Source organism: Lathyrus oleraceus, chromosome 6 (genome assembly GCF_024323335.1).
Source record: "Lathyrus oleraceus cultivar Zhongwan6 chromosome 6, CAAS_Psat_ZW6_1.0, whole genome shotgun sequence".
Lineage (NCBI taxonomy): Eukaryota > Viridiplantae > Streptophyta > Magnoliopsida > Fabales > Fabaceae > Lathyrus > Lathyrus oleraceus.
This window is the reverse complement of record NC_066584.1, coordinates 7,353,252-7,374,393: the sequence shown is the minus strand read 5'-3', so window position 1 is coordinate 7,374,393 and position 21,142 is coordinate 7,353,252. Positions and strand designations below refer to the sequence as shown.

General features: G+C 33.8%; 1 protein-coding gene across 2 annotated transcripts; it reads right to left on the bottom strand.

Moving 5' to 3' along the window:
- Positions 1-18,588: 18,588 nt before the first annotated feature.
- On the bottom strand, positions 18,589-20,516 carry LOC127092037 (uncharacterized). 2 transcript variants are annotated; one of them, XM_051030811.1, is made up of 2 exons: positions 20,342-20,516; positions 18,589-19,559 (listed from the first exon to the last, which is right to left on the bottom strand). In XM_051030811.1, exon 2 carries the CDS (start codon positions 19,557-19,559, stop codon positions 18,861-18,863), a length of 699 nt encoding a protein of 232 aa, XP_050886768.1. In that variant the 5' UTR covers positions 20,342-20,516; the 3' UTR covers positions 18,589-18,860. The 2 variants fall into 2 exon arrangements, with proteins under 2 accessions (XP_050886768.1, XP_050886769.1); XM_051030812.1 differs by lacking the exon at positions 20,342-20,516 and adding an exon at positions 20,081-20,315.
- Between the last annotated feature and the right edge of the window lie 626 nt (positions 20,517-21,142).

The window sequence follows — 21,142 nt, the reverse complement described above, 5'->3', positions numbered from 1 at the left end:
ATAGGATATCATCTTCAACAATGGTCTTATCAAGACACGATTCATTATATAGCGAGTTGTGTTTAGTGCATCAGCTCAAAAGGAAGGTTAGTTTCATTGAGTATTGATAGAATTAAAGTTTGGCCTAACTCATCCCCACAAAACTGACATGTAAGTGAGGGGCGTCATTCTATATGAATCATTTGTGGGCTTTATTTTTAACCAATGAGAGACTTGGGTTTTTTCTCAATACACCCCTTCACGCTAAACAAATTGGGCTTGGTTGGTCCCCTTGTGCCCAATATTTTTTGGGCTTGGTGTGCATATATATATGGTGGTTGGTCTGAATCAATAGGATATGGATTCCATGATAGAGTTAGAGTTTAGCCTAATTCATTCATACAAAATTAGCTTGTAAGGTGATGGGTGTCACTCGATATAAAGTCTTTGCGGACTTTATCTTTAACCAATGTGGGACTTGGGTTTTTCCGATAAGTATTGTCCTCACTAACTCTTCAAGAGATTTACTTTTCTATTCCACTATCCCATTTTGTTGGGGAATTCGTGGAGCAGAAAAGATGTGCTCAATTTCATTCTCATTACATAATTTTTTGAATTTCATATTTTGGAACTCACCTTCATGATCACTCCGGATAGACGCAATTCTTAAGCATTTTTCATTTTGGATTTGGTTAATTTCTAAAAGGCAATGAACACGAATATTTTATGGGATATGAATAGCTTTCAAGTATGGCGAGAATAGTCACCCATATTACAAGGGCATATTAATTCCCGCAAAAAATTCACAACTTTAATGCAAAAAATATCCATATGCAACAGTTGTAAAGACTTTATTGTAGAAATATAATTTTTCGATTTAAATGAGACATTTACTTGTTTACCCTTTTGGCATGCTTTGCATAACTTATTTTTTTCAAAACACAAGTTTGGCAAACTAGTTACTATATCCTTGCAACCCAACTTGTTCAAACGGTCCATGTGAATATGAGTTATTCTCCTATGTCATATCCATGATTCGTCTTCATTAATAAAACATACATCATTTTAACAATTTAAGTATTTCTACTTATTAAACTGATATTAAGAGTTTGATTTGTTTCTCATTTTACAATCCTGCATTCAAACGAATCAAAAATCGCATTATTGCATTTGTCATATAATTGACTAATGCTTAGAAAATTATGTTTTAAACCATCAAAGAACATCTCAATCGTTGGATTGAAAACTTACCAATAGTTTGGGATTGAAATAGGCCGGGTCAAGATAGGTTTTGCCAAAGCTAAACCTAGCATGGTAAAACTATCAAAACCTATGTTTGGCTTGTAGTCTATCATAGGCTTATTTTTATGCATAAGTCTAACCTTTTCGAATGCCTAACTGACATGCTAGCCTACTTAAAAGTCTATTTTATTTAAAAATATGTAAATAAGCAATTTCATTAATGTTTATATAGACTAAAGAACTAAAAGATCAATGACACTAAAATTTGATTGCATTGGCTTACTTGAGCTTACCTAGTATCATAAGTTTTATGCGACTATTTGTTTAGAAAAACTTATGACATTATTCATAAGGTGTTTTTCCGTCTATTTTCATAGTTTCTTCAATAAAACTAAGTTTTATTTTTGTATTTAAATCAAAGTACAATATATAATATGATAATGATAAAATTATTCATATTTATTTAAATAGGTCAACCTGATAGACTTAAAATGTTTTTCTATGGTATGAGGCCGAAAATTTTATCTCATATCCTTACATTTATCCTTATACCCCTACATTTTATAAAAAATATCAATTTTAATTTTATATATTTTTAACTAATTTATTATTTTATTTTTTAAATATTTTTTTTAATTTATTTTTGTGTATCGAAAGACTTTGCAAAAGAGTTCTGGTAGTTGTTTTTCAAGCATTTTTTAATTATTTTTTTTGTATCGAAAGACTTTGCAAAAGAGTTTCGATAGTCAATTTTTGTGTACCGGAAGACTTTACAAAAGAGTTCAGGTAGTCATTTTTCAAATATTTTTTTAACATTTTTGTGTGTACCGGAAGACTTTGCAAATGAGTTCCGGTAGTCAATTTTTGTGTACCAGAAGACTTTGCAAAAGAGTTCCGGTAGTCATTTTTCAAGCATTTTTTTTAAAAAAATTGTATACCGGAAGACTTTGCAAAATAGTTCCAGTAGTCAATTTTTGTGTACCAGAAGACTTTGCAAAAGAGTTCTGATAGTCATTTTTCAAGTATTTTTTAAACATTTTTGTGTGTACCAGAAGACTTTGTAAAGGAGTTTCGGTAGTCAACTTTTGTGTACCGAATTTTTTTGTAAAAGAGTTCCAATACTCATTTTTCAAATATTTTTTAACTTTTTTGTGTATACAGGAAGATTTTGCAAAAGAGTTTCGGTAGTCAATTTTTGTGTACCGAAACTCTTTTCCAAAGTCTTCTGATACACAAAAATATTTAAAAAATACTTGAAAAATGACTACCGGAATTCTTTTGGAAAGTGGTACACAAAATAAAATAAATTTAAAAAAAAATAAAAAATAAAATAACAAATTAGTTAAAAATATATAAGGATAAAATTGGTATTTTTTATAAAATGTATGAGTATATGGATAAATGTACGGGGCTGGGGTAAAATTTTCTATAAGGTCTAGTATTTTTAACTAAATAGACTTATAAAAAGCCTAGTCATTTTTTATTTAAAAAAGGGAATTTCTTTTCGCACCCTTAGGGTGTGACTCACACCACTGAAAATCCAAATTTCCCTTAAGGTGTTTTTGGAGATGCATCTTTGGGCGCACCTTAAAACACCCCATCTTTCGTAAATCAAGCAACCACCACATTTTTTCTCAAAATTTTTCTAGAGATGCGTTTGTGAAACTTTCTAGAGTGTATTCGGAGATGCATCTCTGAAAACAACCTTGAGCCCATTTACTTCGCATTTTTTATTGAGCTTATTTATTTAACCATTTAGTGACATTTTTGGACATGCATCTCCGAAAGGGTCAAGCGGGAAATTGAATATATTACCACCTTGCATGATCCTTTCTCCCATACTGCATATCACTTCCATAACCCAAAACCCTTAAAAAATCATTCTCAATCAACTTTTCGACTCCAAATCAACATTCTTGTGTTTTATCACATCAAAGGGAGTAAAAGAGGTGGCAATTTAAGGTAAAGTTTACTCATTTCATCCATCATTGCTTGCATTGATCTCATATTTGATCTGAAAAATGAACGTTGAGTATGGATATGCATATCCGAATTTACGTGGTCATGTTTTTGAGGTGTATATCTGGATTTTCCTGCTACTGTGAGTTTTTAAAACTATTTTTCTGTTTTGTTTCGTATTAGATATGATGCAACCAGATATGTTTTCCAAAGCTACTGTCAGTAATAATGCAAAATCTGAAGTAGTGAAGGGTGATGTTAAACCGGATGAAGTGAAGGATGATGTTAAACTGGTTCTTGTCGAGATAGATGTTGATCAACATTTTAGAAGTGAACAATTGTTTACTACTCGTGAACATATGCTTGAATGGGTTTGTATAGAGGCCATAAAATTGGGGTTTGGCATTATAATCGGAAAGTCTGATAATAGTTCAAATAGAAGGAAAGCATTTGCAGCCATGAGATGTGAGAGAAGTGGCATGTATGTTTCGCCGATTCGGAAGTTGAAACGTGATGATACCAGAACGAGAAAATATGTATGTCTGTTTAAATTGTGTGGATACTATAAGGTGAATGATACATGAAAATTTAATGTGGTTTTTGGAATACATAATCATGCTTTGCAAACCAAGCTAGTCAGTCATCCCAGCGTATGTCGCCTTAAATCGAACGAGAAGGAAATTGTTTCAGACATGTCTTTAATTAAGGTGATGCCAAAAAAGATACTTGCATATTTGAAACAAAAAATACCTGAAAGTGTTTCGAATATCAAGAAGGTATACAATGTGTGTTATCGAAACAACACAGTGATAAGAGATCCTAGATCCGAAATGCAACATTTGTTGAAGCTTTTGGATGATAAACACTATGTTTCTAGGTACAAAGTTTGTGAGATAAAGTCATTGTTCGTGACATATTTTGGACTCATCCCAAAAGTATCAAGTTATTCAACACATTTCACATTGTCCTCATATTTGATTCAACATATAAGACTAACAAGTATAGGCTTCCGCTTTTGGAAATTATTGGTGTTACTTCTACCGAGAATACTTTTTCAATGGGATTTGAATTTTTTGAATCTTTAAAAGAGGTAAATGTTACACGGGCCTTGGAAATGTGTAAGACTTTGCTGAAGGACCAGAAAACATGTCGAATGTAATTTTCACTGATCGAGACACCACACCGATAAGTTCAGTTTCAAAGGTGTTTCCTACATCCTATGTGTAACACCCCGATAAAATATGATAATTATTTAAATTAAGTTAATAGTATATTTATTAATTTAATTAAATAATTGGAATATTATTGGATTATTATTATTGGAATAATAAAGTTGGAATATATATAAGGAGTTCCATTTGGTAAAAAGGGTTTTTCACGTGAAAACCAGAGAAGCGATAGAAAGTGAGAAAAGGGCAAAGAGGAAGAGCAAGAGAACAAGGGTTGAAGAAGGGAAAAGCTTGAAGTAAAGGATTTACCGGATTAACTCAGGTAAGGGGGGTTTATCGTCGTTTAATGGGTATTATGGGTTAACATGTAATGGGTAGTAATAAGCCATTGAATTGACCCTAATTGGGATGAGGAACGCTGTAAATGGTGATGAATAAGTTATGTTAAAACTGTAATTGAATCTATATGTGGGTGAGTCGTAAATTTCTGGACGTGTAGCTTTTTACGGAATTGAAATCGGAGGTCCGGAAGTCCTCCGACGGCGAGAAATGCGGGAAATCTGCATTCTGTTTTCGTGTTAGCGCAGGAACAGTTTTCTGTTCTGCGTTAACCGGTTAACACTGTTTGGAAAGTGGAAAATTGATATTCAAATATTGTGTACATATTTGACGTTTGGCCTATATTGGTGTATGATATAGTAGGGATCATTTCCCATTGTTTTGAGCAGTATAGGTATTAGTAGAGTGTGCTAATACTGTGATTTATTATTTGGCATGATATGAATATGATTCTGTGATAAATATGCTGATGATGTAAGATGGTATGCATAATGCTGTGAATGTATCTGTTATGTATGCAATTGTGAATGGACTGTTATGGCTTAGAGTGTGAGCATATGTCTATCTTGGATTGTTGTTGATGTTTGCATGCTAGGTGATTTAGCGTGTATAGCATGGCCTTTATGGTGGTAGCTAATTCCCATGGTGAGGAATTAGTGAGTGAGTTGTTGTGGATTGTTGTTGATGTTTGCATGCTAGGTGATTTAGCGTGCATAGCATGGCCTTTATGGTGGTAGCTAATTCCCATGGTGAGGAATTAGTGAGTGAGTCACTAGGTCTCAAATGAGTGGGACTAGTGAGCTTGGTAGCCGTATCTGGGTTTGATCGGTGAGGTTGAACTATGTGTTCACGAATAGTCGATACCGCATGCATAGAGTCTCATTGCATAATGTATGTATGGCGTATAATATGAATGGATGTATTCCAATATTATACGTGTGTTTTGTGTTGGGTTGAGTATGATTATGATTTTGAGTTGATGTTACCGTTGCTGAATGTGTGATCTGATTTGGGTGATGAAATGTGTTAAATTACTTAGAATTACATGATATTTTATAATGCTTATTATATCGATTGAGGAACTCACCCTTACAACTATGTTTCAGGTAACGAGCAGTGATTGAGTAGAAGCTAGTGCTTGAAGTCTAGTGTAGTTCCTTAGTGGGTCATGCTCTGGTATATGTAACATCGGGACGGGATGTTTTACCTTGTTTTCATTTGGTTGTTGAATAATTTTACATGTAATGTGTTACATGGTTTGCATATCCGCTGCGAATTGTGCAATATTTTATTTTGATTATTAAATGAGCATGACAAACTATTTTGGTGAATGGTGTGAAGTGTCAAGTGTGACACCCTGAAATTGCATATCTACTCTGATTTATATTTGTTGTTTTATTATTATTGGGGTATTTTAGAAGGGTGTTACATAAGTGGTATCAGAGCATAGTCGGTCGAGTCGAGTCGTAATTATTCTGTTTCCCTGTATGTGATAGGTGTTGTGTAACCCTATCCGTACTTATTGTTTTAGCTTGTTGGGTTCTCAGAATAGAGATGGCTGGAAGAGGTAGAGACGATGCTGCGATTGCTGAGGCTCTGGGTATGCTAGCTGGAGTACTTGGAGGGAATCCGAATGTTGTGGGATTGGGAGCTGCTCGTCAACTGAGTGAGTTCCAGAAGAACAATCCTCCAATGTTCAAGGGAGCATACGATCCAGATGGTGCTCAGAAGTGGTTGAAGGAGATCGAGAGGATCTTCCGAGTGACTGAGTGTGCCGATAACCAGAAGGTCAGGTTCGGTACGCATATGCTGTCAGAGGAAGCAGATGATTGGTGGGTTGCTGCCCGCACTAAGTTGGAAGCTGTTGGGAGTGCTGAGATCACTTGGGCGGTGTTCAGAGAGAGATTCCTGAGGAAGTACTTTCCAGAGGATGTCAGAGGAAAGAAAGAGATAGAGTTCTTAGAATTGAAGCAGGGCAACCGGTCTGTTACTGAGTATGCTGCTAAGTTCACAGAGCTGTCGAAGTATTACACTCCCTATGATGAGGCAGTAGCAGATGGGGCAGAGTTGTTTATGCTGTTAGCGACTTTGGAGGCTAAAGATAAACTGGTGATTTGCGATCTAGCCGTGGTGTGTGATTTTCCTGATGAGTTTCCTGAAGAAGTGAATGAATTACCGCCAGAGCGTGAAGTTGAGTTCTCGATTGATTTGGTACCTGGTACTAGGCCGATATCGATGGCTCCGTACCGTATGTCTGCTGTTGAGTTAACTGATTTGAAGAGTCAGCTGGAAGATCTGTTGGATAAGAAATTTATTCGTCCGAGTGTGTCACCGTGGGGCGCACCAGTGTTATTGGTTAAGAAGAAAGAAGGTACTATGAGGTTGTGTGTGGACTACAGGCAACTGAATAAAGTGACGATCAAGAATCGGTATCCTTTGCCGGGGATTGATGATTTGATGGATCAGTTGGTTGGTGCGAGTGTGTTCAGCAAAATAGATTTGAGATCGGGGTATCATCAGATACGTGTGAAAACTGAGGATATTCAGAAGACTGCTTTCAGAACAAGGTATGGACATTATGAGTATTCTGTAATGCCTTTTGGTGTGACTAATGCGCCTGGGGTATTTATGGAGTATATGAATAGGATTTTCCATCCGTACCTAGACAAGTTTGTTGTGGTGTTTATTGACGATATTTTGGTGTATTCGAAATCTGAAGAAGAGCATGCTGAACATTTGAGAGTGGTTTTAGGAGTTCTACGAGAAAAGAAGTTATTTGCTAACCTGTCCAAGTGTGAATTTTGGTTAGAAGAGGTTAGTTTTCTTGGTCATGTGGTTTCAAGAGGTGGTGTTGCTGTTGATCCTTCTAAGATAGAAGCGGTATCTAAGTGGGAAGCTCCGAAGTCAGTTTCTGAGATAAGGAGTTTTCTTGGACTTGCAGGTTATTATAGGAAATTCATTGAGGGATTTTCTAAGTTGGCATTACCGTTAACGATGTTGACTAGAAAGGGGCAAGCGTTTGTTTGGGATTCAAAATGTGAAGAAGGTTTCCAAGAGTTAAAGAGAAGGTTAACTACTGCTCCTATTCTGATATTACCAAGTCCATCGGAACCATTTGAGGTTTACTGTGATGCTTCATTGTTGGGTTTGGGTGGTGTTTTGATGCAGAATAAGCAGGTTGTAGCTTATGCTTCGAGACAACTGAAGGTTCATGAAAGGAACTATCCGACACACGATTTAGAGTTGGCAGTTGTGGTATTTGTTCTGAAGTTATGGAGGCATTACTTGGACGGGTCAAGATTTGAGGTTGTCAGTGACCATAAAAGTTTAAAGTATTTGTTTGATCAGAAAGAGCTGAATATGAGACAGAGGAGATGGTTAGAGTTTCTGAAGGATTATGACTTTGGTTTGAATTACCATCCGGGTAAAGCAAACGTAGTGGCTGATGCATTGAGTCGGAAATCATTGCATATGTCTATGTTAATGGTTAAGGAATTGGATTTAATTGAGCAGTTTAGAGACTTGAGTTTGGTGTGTGAGAGTACTCACAATAGTGTTAAATTGGGAATGTTGAAGTTAACGAGTGGTATTCTAGATGAGATTAGAGAGGGTCAGAAATCCGATGTGCTTTTGGTTGATAAGTTGACTCTAGTGAATCAAGGTCAAGGTGGTGAATTCAGAGTTGATGAGAATGGTGTTTTGAAATTTGGTAATCGGGTGTGTATTCCGGATGTTACCGAACTTAAGAAGAGTATTCTTGAGGAAGGACATCGTAGTGGCCTGAGTATTCATCCTGGGGCTACGAAGATGTATCATGATTTGAAAAAGTTATTTTGGTGGCCGGGAATGAAAAGAGAAATTGCGAGTTTTGTTTATTCTTGTTTGACTTGTCAGAAGTCAAAGATTGAGCATCAGAAGCCGTCTGGGCTAATGCAACCGTTGGCTATTCCAGAGTGGAAGTGGGATAGTATCAGTATGGATTTTGTTTCTGGTTTACCGAGGACAATTAAGAATTTTGAAGCTATTTGGGTGATTGTTGACAGATTGACAAAATCGGCTCATTTCATTCCGATCAGAATGGATTATCCGTTAGAGAGATTAGCTGAGTTGTATATTGAGAAAATTGTAAGTTTGCATGGTATTCCGTCGAGTATTGTTTCGGACAGAGATCCTAGATTTACATCGAAGTTCTGGGAAGGTTTGCAGAGGGCTTTGGGAACTAAGCTGAGATTGAGTTCTGCATATCATCCGCAGACTGATGGTCAGACTGAGAGGACGATTCAGTCACTGGAGGATCTTTTGAGGGCTTGTGTTTTGGAAAAGGGAGGTTCTTGGGATTGTTATTTACCTTTGATGTTAGCGCAGGAACAGTTTTCTGTTCTGCGTTAACCGGTTAACCCAGGGTGTTAACCGGTTAACACTGTTTGGAAAGTGGAAAATTGATATTCAAATATTGTGTACATATTTGACGTTTGGCCTATATTGGTGTATGATATAGTAGGGATCATTTCTCGTTGTTTTGAGCAGTATAAGTATTAGTAGAGTGTGCTAATACTGTGATTTATTATTTGACATGATATGAATATGATTCTGTGATAAATATGCTGATGATGTAAGATGGTATGCATAATGCTGTGAATGTATCTGTTATGTATGCAATTGTGAATGGACTGTTATGGCTTAGAGTGTGAGCATATGTCTATCTTGGATTGTTGTTGATGTTTGCATGCTAGGTGATTTAGCGTGTATAGCATGGCCTTTATGGTGGTAGCTAATTCCCATGGTGAGGAATTAGTGAGTGAGTTGTTGTGGATTGTTGTTGATGTTTGCATGCTAGGTGATTTAGCGTGCATAGCATGGCCTTTATGGTGGTAGCTAATTCCCATGGTGAGGAATTAGTGAGTGAGTCACTAGGTCTCAAATGAGTGGGACTAGTGAGCTTGGTAGCCGTATCTGGGTTTGATCGGTGAGGTTGAACTATGTGTTCACGAATAGTCGGTACCGCATGCATAGAGTCTCATTGCATAATGTATGTATGGCGTATAATATGAATGGATGTATTCCAATATTATACGTGTGTTTTGTGTTGGGTTGAGTATGATTATGATTTTGAGTTGATGTTGTCGTTGCTGAATGTGTGATCTGATTTGGGTGATGAAATGTGTTAAATTACTTAGCATTACATGATATTTTATAATGCTTATTATATCGATTGAGGAACTCACCCTTACAACTATGTTTCAGGTAACGAGCAGTGATTGAGTAGAAGCTAGTGCTTGAAGTCTAGTGTAGTTCCTTAGTGGGTCATGCTCTGGTATATGTAACATCGGGACGGGATGTTTTACCTTGTTTTCATTTGGTTGTTGAATAATTTTACATGTAATGTGTTACATGGTTTGCATATCCGCTGCGAATTGTGCAATATTTTATTTTGATTATTAAATGAGCATGACAAACTATTTTGGTGAATGGTGTGAAGTGTCAAGTGTGACACCCTGAAATTGCATATCTACTCTGATTTATATTTGTTGTTTTATTATTATTGGGGTATTTTAGAAGGGTGTTACACTATGCATTACTTTGTCGATGTCACATAACAAAAAATGTGAGAAGTCAGCTCAAACTCGCGGTAGGCACAAAAAAAAACAAGGATGAAGACGAAAAAATGGTCAAACCTGGTGTGGTGTTGGAAAAGATAATTGATGCATGAAATGGTATATTAAATGCATCCACAGAAGACTTGTGTGCTTCCTCTACAATGCATTTTAGGGGTGTGTGTGTGTAAGATATCCAGATTTCCTGAAATATGTTGAGAGTACTATTCTGGATCAACTGAAAGAGAAGGTTGTGTATGCTTTGACCTGTCAAGTTAGACACCTCGACAAAACAATAACTAATAGAGTTGAATATGCACATTCAGCATTGAAGAAATGGTTGGGTGATAGCAAGGGTGATTTTTGTAGAGAGTGGGACACCGTGAACCAAATGCTCCAAAACCAACATAATAAAATACAAACAATTTTTGGTTGTAGCATTACCGTGTTAGAACATCGATTCAAAGACATTACTCTTTATTCGGACTTGGTTGGCAACATACGTCTGGCGGGATTGAATTTCATTTTTCACGAAGTGAAGCGAGCAGAGAAGATAGGTTTGGATAGGTAGAAGTGTGGATATATAATTAGGAAAACTTATGGTTTTCCATGTGTTTGTATCATTTCAAAAAAGATGAAGCTTGATGCCACGATACGTATGGATGAAGTCTACAGTCATTGGAAAAGGAACTAATTTGATGACAATGATGTAATGAAGGATGGTAAAGTAGGTATGACTATCGTGGTTGAGTGGGAAATAATACAAGATAGATTTTCTAAAACATATGACACCATGAAGTTGCACATCAAAGAGTGGTTGGGGAAGATTTCTTATCCAGAAACCACATATTTGAAACCTCCTTCAGAACCAGTTAAAACCAAATGTGCCCTTAAAAAGGTCAAATCGACATAAGATGACAATTCAACGAAACGGCCTCCTTTGTACTTTTAACATGTTGATTCATATTTCCCAGATTCTCCAACTCTGAAATCTCAAAAAAAGTGTTTACAAGGGTGCTCGCATTAGAAAACCACCTCTTTCACCGTCGATTTCGAAAATAATTTACATTGAAGAAATGTCGCTTTTTATTCACAAACACATAGAGTGGATTGTAAATGTTAAGGGTGATGGTAATTATGGTTATCATGCCGTAATTGGATTCCTCTGTAGAGGAGAGAAGAATCACTTCTTGTCCGCCAACAACTTTTGAAAGAGTTGACATCGCATAGAGAATTATACTCATTGCTATACGGGAAAAAAGTACATTTTGATGCAATTCATAATGCTCTTATTCCTTGTGTTAGCGGTCTCATATCGGACTCAAAATGGATGTGCTTCTCTGATATGAGTCATTTTATAACAAGTGCATATAACAGAGTATGCATCGATCTGACAAGATATGGTTTCTCTGGGACATTTTTTCCACTTTGGAGTGGTCCACCTCAAGATCCATCCATACACATCATGTGTATTGGGTGACTTTCGAAATTGCTACATTTTGTTGAGGTTTATTTAAAATCGGGGTGTCCTATACCAAGTACATCATTGGAGTGGACGACACCTTCCACAAAAAGAGGTGGAAACTTGGTCGAATCAATTTCTGGAAAGGATGGAAGAGTTCACAAAATTGAGCGACCTTGAAAGAGAATCAAATAAGGAAAAATTGAAGGAGGAACCGATAGTATATTTATATGGTGATGTATCTTTTGATACATTTTAGATTGTAATCGATATACTTTTTTGAACGTATTATTGTTAACGATGTAATCTTGATACGATTTAATACATAAATAATACATATTCAACAATGATGGTGTAAATGTCGATTGTTTCGGTTTACAAATTTTATGGTTTACATTTTATGTTTTTGTTTTACACAATTTCTGGTGTGAAACTGGTTCAGGGTGATTCTGGATATGCATATCTGGATACATTCCACACTAAATTAAAAAAAACACAACATGACCCTTTACGGATGTGCTTATCCGTAAACACATTTTTTTGTAAAAACAAATAGGGTTTATCCGGAGATGCATCTTCGAAAAGCTCCCTGATAAAGGATACGATTTCTAAGGTCCAAAGTGACTTAAAACTTGTATAAATAGGGTATCTTTCATCTCATATTTTCTAAAAAACACACCAAAGTCCGAGAATAACTACATATCCTCATCTTCCATTTGTGTATTTCAATACCACAAAATCCTCATTTCAATTTCGGATCTACGGTGACATACTTCTCGACGATCTAAAAACTAAATTGAATACTTTCCTATGATATCAAGAAAATCAGAGAGTTGTCAAACTCGAGTATTATCACCCTCGTTTGACAGCGAAGGGAGGACAGTTCACCAGCTTTGAACTGAAGACGGATGAATATTTAAAGGTCATATGGAGTACATTTGCGGTTACGTATCAAAGGATCTGATTGAAGTGGATGCGAAGATTGGAAGATCCGCTGTTATCAATATGTTGCAACGTCTTGAACTACCCACTTATAATGATTTGTAATGTTAAATTTATGTTAACAACTGTCTATGTAATGTTGGGTGTTTTAACTTAATGTCAAATTGTTTTTGTTTTTAGATCTTACTCATATTGTCTCTGTTTCTGGTATTAAGTATCATGGTCATTTTCGGATATGTGTCTCCGAATTATACCAAATGCACTTTCGGAGATGCATCTTCGGACTAAAATTAAGTATAATATGGGTGACTCACTCGTTGGCGTTCAACTTTGTGGGAAATGAGTGTGTCAGGAGATGGATATTCAAATTATATGGATATTTTTGGGTTTTCACCAAGGTTTGTGAGAAAGCATAAGGGTATAAAAAGAAATTGCATAAGAAAAGGCTAATCTGACTTGAACTTGTGTAAGTTAGCCCTTAGACCTTTTTAGTTGTCATGGCTTATTTCCACCCCTACCAATAGTATCGAAATCAATAATTCTTCTTTATTATTATCACTGTAAAAAACAAAGCCTCTCTTTTTAAGAGAGAAAGAAAAGAACATAGATCTATCTTCTATCATATATTTTGAACAATCACTATCAATATCATTTTGCATTTTATATTGTAAATCATACCACCATTATAAATTTAAGTCATAATTTTAGATATCCAAATTATTTTAAATCCTCTAACATTTGAGTAATGCGTATTGTCTTTACTAAAACGCCAATACATCATTAATCCCAAACACAATCACTTTAGCTTAAGGAGAAGAAAGCAGATACCACTCCTTATTGAGTTTGATCCAATTCGAGATTTCTTTGATCAAATTTTAAAAATATCTAATATAGTCACTCTAGCAAGAAAGCAAAGATGATCATCTCTAAACCCTACTCAATTGTTGAAGGGGACATTACTAATAGGCATATGTAATTTTAGATATATCCAATTATAGCCCATTATATATTTTATGTTTTCATTTTGTAATAAGTATTACAAAAACAAACTAAATTAACAATTTTAGAATTATTTCAAATTTATTTCTCTCAAAAATCGAATCAAACCAATCTTCCCTTGGATCACATGTTGTGGGACTACTCAATGCAAACCAAGAACAAACACTTGTAATTTATGAATGCAAAACAAGACTTAGCCATGTATTTATAGCAACATAATCTAAAACCTACCGGTCCATGGATATAAAACGATTATGATTACACTTTATTTGGTTGGACAAAAATTAAAAGTCTAAAAGTCTAATAAAAATTGATCATAAAAAGCTACCAAGAAAATATTGTGCAGTCTTTATCATTACCTACCTTACCCAAACAAACAAAGCCATGTGATAGAACTTAATTTTTAGTATCTTCTTATACATAAGGCCCCTATTAGTAACAATGTAACACAACAAATATCTAAATAAATGGATCAAATTATTTTATGGCCAATAAACTCAAAAATAAATTCCAGATCGTACAAAGAAAACAATATAATGTAAGCTAGTGCAAGTCCATGAAAGCACTTTGAACTTTAATTTCAAAAGTGTGGAATACTTTTTCATTTAACACTGTATAATAATTTTGAGGTTTAAGTGAAGCTGCTGCAGGAGTATAATGTATTTAACAATGTTTTATTAAAATTGTAAAGTGATTTATAACTAAAATATTTTTTTTTACAGTGACAAATATTTTTAAAAAAAATCTTTTCTTTTTTGACAACATAAAATAGAAATCATAGTCAATATCTTTTATTATTGAAAAATACATAATCAATTCTGACTCAAAGTTGGAGCTACTTAATTTCGTCCTTTCTCTTTTATTTATTTAATAAATTTTTAGCTTAACAACAATAATGATGGTGTATATAGCAGTCAAGTAAATGAAAATTTTACAATTTTGGCTTTGTAGTTAGGTTTTTCTTGGCTTCATGCCTATGGCTTATAACATCAAATCGCAATTCATTTCTATTAGAAAGAGAACTAATGAAGTAAGGATATATATATATATCAGACGAGTTTTACTTTAAAAATAACGAAGATGATTATTAAGATAGATTGAATAATCCGAATTAAAATAAATGCAGATGTAAGGATGAATGTATTTAAACACATGATTTTATTATTAAAAATACTTACAAAAGTTGATGGCAATCTCGGAGTTTTTTAATTGAATCTCTCAATTTTCGAATGTCTTTCACCACAAACTGTCTTCTCTTATATAGAGAAGAAAAACAGACGGACTTCAAATAAATTTCAAACCACCCTAAAACTATACAAACAAGTGGCCGACAAGACCAAATAATGAAATATATAATCAAAGATAATATGGTCCACGTGGCCTTTAATGAATACAACAAGCCAAAAGTAACATGATAGTATGGTCTGATAAAGGTCAACCTTATCTTCAGAAAAATAATATCATCTTATCTTCTTTAGAAAAATAATTTGATCTTATCTTCACACATCAACCTTATCTTTACACATTAACCTTATCCTTCGAGATCTGTAATTCCATAACAGTCATCTTCATTATCATTCAAATGGTCAGATGTGCTGGAAACACTATCACTTTCTGATATAGTAAACATATCATCTTTCAATCTATTTAAAAATTCATTATGGCTAGTAGCAGCTGATAATGTGGCTAGTAATTTAGATCGATCCATAAGAAAAGTAGTATCTTCTGAACTAATATTGGTATTTTTGCAAAGGTTGGGATGAGCTTTACACTAGACTTCCAACTTTGATGTTGATAACATGTCTGGATTAAACTTTATCCACCACTTAATAGAAAATTTCTTAATTAATTGAGAAGCTGGACAATCTTGTCATAACTGCTCAGACGAAAAGGTTCAGGAGGTAATCCATGTAATCCCAAAAACTGCACAAAAAGATAATAAAGCCTTGTGCGAAGGACAAGTAGTAGCTAAGGTAAAGTCATTGAAGGCTTTAGAAACATAATTGGGAAAAATATCCAAATTGGGTCCAATAAGCTGAAACCATTGGATAAACCAATAAGGAAAGTTTAATGAAATATCTTTACTAAACCAAATAAACCAAGTATGGTTAAATGGTTCAATTGCTAAAAAAATTGGACCAGACGTCCATGTAATCCAGATAATTGTATGTTTGAGGAGAGTAAGACCTTGAGAAGGATTTTTCTTCTATTTGGGGCCTTAATAATTTTGAATTTGGAGAACTTAATTTTTTATTTATCATTCTCATCATATTGATGAGTAAGAGAAATGGAATCAGTATCAACCAAAATAAATTCATAATATTCTCAGGTTTTTAATAAGTCTTTTGGTAAAAAGAAAAATCCAGGAGGAAAAAATCTTGAAATAACTTGTAATAATGATACATCTGAAAGATAATACATAGGCTCCAAAGGGATAATCGGTTCTGACAGATTTTTGGGAATGAAAGAAGATTTTGTAGAAGATGGAGGAGTGTAAAAAGCTAATTTTGATGTGGGTTTACCTTGACAAGACGGGGGAGTAATAATTCTCTGAGTAAAAGATAAAGGAGATAATAATACAGGCTTAATCAAAGGTCTGAGGGAATAAGGTATTGGAGAATTAATTTTTGTAATATATGAAGGTGATCCTAAAACTATAGCTTTATTATTTGATGATAATGGAAGTCCGTAATTATCTCTGGGATCATTTTGTTTTTTTGCTCATTTTTACCCTGTAAAATTTCTCGAGTTAAAAAATCTGGTAAATAATTTTTAATTCCTTCAATATGTTCTATTTCAAAATCAAAACATGATAGCAAAGATTGTCATCTAGAAAAAATATATTTTGAAACCAAATTTTTAACATCTTTCTTTAAAACACTCTTAGCAGTTTTGCCGTCTATTTTTAATAAAAAATAATTTTGAAAAAACAAATCATCTTGAAATTCGGTAATACATAAAATAATGGCTAAAATCTCTTTCTTAATAGTACTATAATTTAATTGGGTTGGAGACCAAGTTCCAGAGTAATATCTAACAACTTGTTCCTTATCCGTGCACGGAAGTAGTTGTTTTAATATACCACCAAACCCTAGTTCCGAGGCATCTGTTTCAACAATAAGATTGACATTTGGATCAGGGATTCCAAGGCAAGATAATCTCTTAACTATTTGCTTTAATTGGGTGACATTTTTGGTCATGGAATCATCCGAATGTGGGGGATTCTTTCTAAGTCTCTTAAATAAAGGAAGACAAATAGTTCTAAGATTAGAAATAAAGTCTGAAACATAATTAAGACAATCCAAAAACCTTTGTAATTGAGTTTTGTCCTTTAATTCGTCGGAGAATTTACTAACAAATTCTAAGGACCTGCTAATAGGGGTATATATGCGCTGACTAATATCAAACCCAAAAATCTTACTTTACTTTGAAATAAATTTAATTTCTTTTCGGACAAAACTAAACCATTATCTTTGATTATTTCATAGAACTGATTAAGATGTTGGAAATGTTGACTAATAGAGTATTTTTTAAAAACTAAAATATCATCTAAGTAGACTATAGTAAAGTGAGAGTAATCATTAAAAATAGAATTCATTATATTTTGAAATTCTGAGTGAATATTTTTAAATCCTAAGGACAAAACATTTCATTCATACTACCCAAAGGATCCTACAAAAATTGTCTTATATTTATCAATTTCTTCTGATTGAATTTGATAATATTCAGATTTAAGATCAAATTTAAAAAATATACTGTTATTATGTAATCTATTAATTAAATCTTTTTATTAATAGCTTTGTTTAAAGGTATCCGATAAATATCAATCTATATGTTTTGTAACACACGTCTCTGATACACTACTACAGACTACTATTCATATTTCTATAACATGAATAAATCTTCATCATCCTTAATTCTTCTTTTCTCAACTTTAATTCCCTCGTCAGTTTCATTTTTCTATTACAAAAATCCAACTTTTCAATTAATTTTCTCTTAACTTTAACTATCTTTTCTTTTTCTCATAATTCATTTACCAATTCCTATCAAAATTTGCAAACTCAATTGGTTTTTGATAAGAGAATGATTTAACTAATTTTGCAAATTTAATTTTAATTCGGATCCTAGATTTTTCAATGCCTGACGTATATCTGTATCGGATCCTCGTATCGTGTCCGTGGTTCATTGGAAGGAGTAAGTAAATAACACAAGTACAAAGCCAGCAAGCTCAATAACATAACATCACTTCCATACTGCTAAGGCTAAATCCAACACACCCATAAAAGTTAAGAACCTAAACAAACCAAATTGATTGCAATAACAAGGTTTGAAATTCATGGGACATATATAGAAGCTTTGCTCTGAAGAGGAGGCACAATACTGAGACTCTTCCAGAGAGCAAGACCTTCAGAATTGAGATCAGGGTAACACCCTTATAAGGAAATTAACAAATTATAAAATACAACAAGAGCACATGAGCTAAATTTTCAGTACATAGGCATTAGAAATGATTCTTTGCTTATGTTGAGTAAAAAATAAAATCAATAATGCATATGTTTACCCTCATCTGTAACAGCAAAAGACGCGACCAAGTAGTGCTATAAACCTTCTGCCATGATGACTTCCAAGGAAGGGCCAAACCCATTGTAGATCTATTATCGGCAGACGTACCTTACATTTGCAATAGACTGATTTGAACATGTGACCACCTAGTCACGCAGAAGTAACTCTAACCATTCCGTCAAGGCTCTCCTTCTTATATCCTAATCTTTAAGAGCAAATGAATTAACAAGCATAACCCTGATGAACAATAGAGTTAATGGACTAAAAGCAGTAAATATCTAAATGATTCCTCATATAAGATGACCATAGCAAGATGTATTTATCGAAGAGGGAAAAACTATAATTTCAATAACCATCTGGTAGGTATATATATTCATTAAATAATCATCAAACTAACATCTATATCTGCATTTGTTTTCGTGATCTTGAAATGAAATTTTGCATGAGGATGCAAATCAAGATCAATAAACTAATTAGAGACAAACTACAAGAGTAACAAGAGAGTATGATATGAACAACCCCACAGTTACAAAATAATAATGAAAAAAGGCACACAGGAAGATTGACAAGAGCTTAAGTCTGATTCTATCAGTTATTTCAACTCTACCCAATCTATTGACGAATGAAAGCAAGTACCACACAAAAAATAATAATCAGCAGCAGCCTCTTCAGATAATAATCTTGTTGTCCTGGACCTGTGGGCAGAGGATATCTATGAACATGACCACCGTGAAATGAATTAGAAAACCCGTAAGGGAAACCAGCTGCTCCACCATACATGGCCCCGCCATGAAACCCATGCATCTGAAAGTTAAATAAAGATGGTATAAAACCACCGAATCCTGCAGAAAAAGTGAAATTTCCAAATCTTGTAGTTGCTGCAGGTGCAAATCCTCCCAATCCCCCCAACCCTCCTGCGAATCCAAACCCATGTTGAGAAAAAGGATTTGATTCAGGTGGAGGAGCAGTCTCAGGTCTCTGTCCGGCAGGACGATGAGGGATATTAACACCAGGAATAGACTTTGATCTCGGATCAGTTGACGTTTTTCCTCTCCCGTACAAAGGAACCAATTTCTCCTCCTCAACCATCGCCTTACACACCGGGCACTCTCGCGACTGCGAGTGAAAGTGAAGCCATTTGTAAAGACAAGGCCAGCAGAAAAGATGACCGCACAACGTAATTATCGGATCTTGTGCTAAGTCAAAGCAAATGTTGCATTCAAAATTGCCAGCATCACTGTTATTATTGTTGCTCGAATACGGAGGGCTTGGGGGTGACCTGCTTGTTGATTCCCCAAACCCACTTGCCATCTGTAAAATAAAATAAAAACCCAACGTCAGATAACAGCCTTGTTAAGAAAACCAGTTTAATTAAGCACTTATAGAATAAGTGCTTATGCATAAACCATTTCTAATAACAAAAGATAAAATAAAGTCAAATGGTTTTTCATAAAAACTATAAGCTGTTTTCATAAACTATTCTTGAGACTCTTGGGAAATAAGCTTAAAAACAGCTTATGGACATGTTAAAAGTTGTTTTTCATAAGCTCTCTGATATAATCTCATAAGTATTTTTGATGCTAATAGATAAGCTCAAAGTAAGTCAATCCAAACAGCCCTGTATATAAAAACTCTAAAAAACATTAGATCTATGATATCATATTAGAATAAACAAATAATCCATAGTTTCATAAACCAGTGAGGGATTAAAATTAATTAAACTAAATCAATTAATTAATTAATTGAAATTAAGCAACCGAATACAGATAATTCAGAAACAGAGGATAAGAAAATTATAGTGGATAAAAAAAATTATGGAAAAATCAACTAACCTAATTTTTTTTTGTTGAAGATTTAACAAAATCGATTAGGATCGAAGACATCATTGAAATTGAAATTGAAACAACCACAACCCTAATTCAAATTTCAATTTAACTATAACACCGAATTAAACAACGATTATCACAGAAAAAGTGCAATTATCTATGGAATCGATTAAGGTTTATAATAAGTTAATATAATTCGAAAATCAAATTAAAAAAAAGTAGAAAAGGTGGAAATGAATAAGCGTTGATGGAAGAGAAGTTACGAACCTTAGAAACAAAAGGGTGAAGAAACGATAGATGGATCTTTGAAGTCAAAACCTCAAAAGAGAAGTTATTGTTATTATTATTATTTATTATTTGGTTTTTGTTTTTTCATTCACGTGATGAATAAAAGTAAAAATAGTAGAAATTGCGAAGGGTAAAAAAGTTTGAAAGAAAAATGATCTTGTTTCTGGTTTGGTACCCGCGGAATCTTAACAAAAGTAGTTGTATTATTTTTTATTAAATTTTTTTACTTTCCAGCTGTGTTTATCTGTTAGTTGTCTGTTAACGCGTTAAATTATTTTGACTTGGAAATTCTAACTACGGCTTGATTATTCAACTTGTTTAATGGAAAAAATGATACTTGTTCAAAGAAATACTTAATTCACTCAATTTTCTATGTTTATTTATATTTACATTTTTTCAATTTTCAATTTTTTTTAATTTTAAATTACATATTTTTTCTTGACATATTTTTCTTGTCTTATCTTACTAATTTTTAATTATTTCAAATTCAAAATAAAAATTACCATTGAGATAAAATATGAAAATATTATTATATCATGTTTTATCTACGACAACGACAGTAAACATGGCATAAAAGTGTTAGATTAAGTTATGATGTGTCATTTAAAAAAAAAATTAGGATTGACATGTTACTGTTGACACTCATTCGGACTCCTCTAACAAACGTAATATAAGTTTTGATTTGAATATAAATAATTTTTATGTTTGTTATATAAGAGAGATAATCATATTTTTAAAGTCTTTAGGTTTTGATGGAGATGTGGTCTTTCTGACTCTTTG

Bases quoted from the DNA above. Each gene is read 5' to 3' on its own strand.
- LOC127092037 (XM_051030811.1), bottom strand. From the start codon at position 19,559: ATGGCAAGTGGGTTTGGGGAATCAACAAGCAGGTCACCCCCAAGCCCT.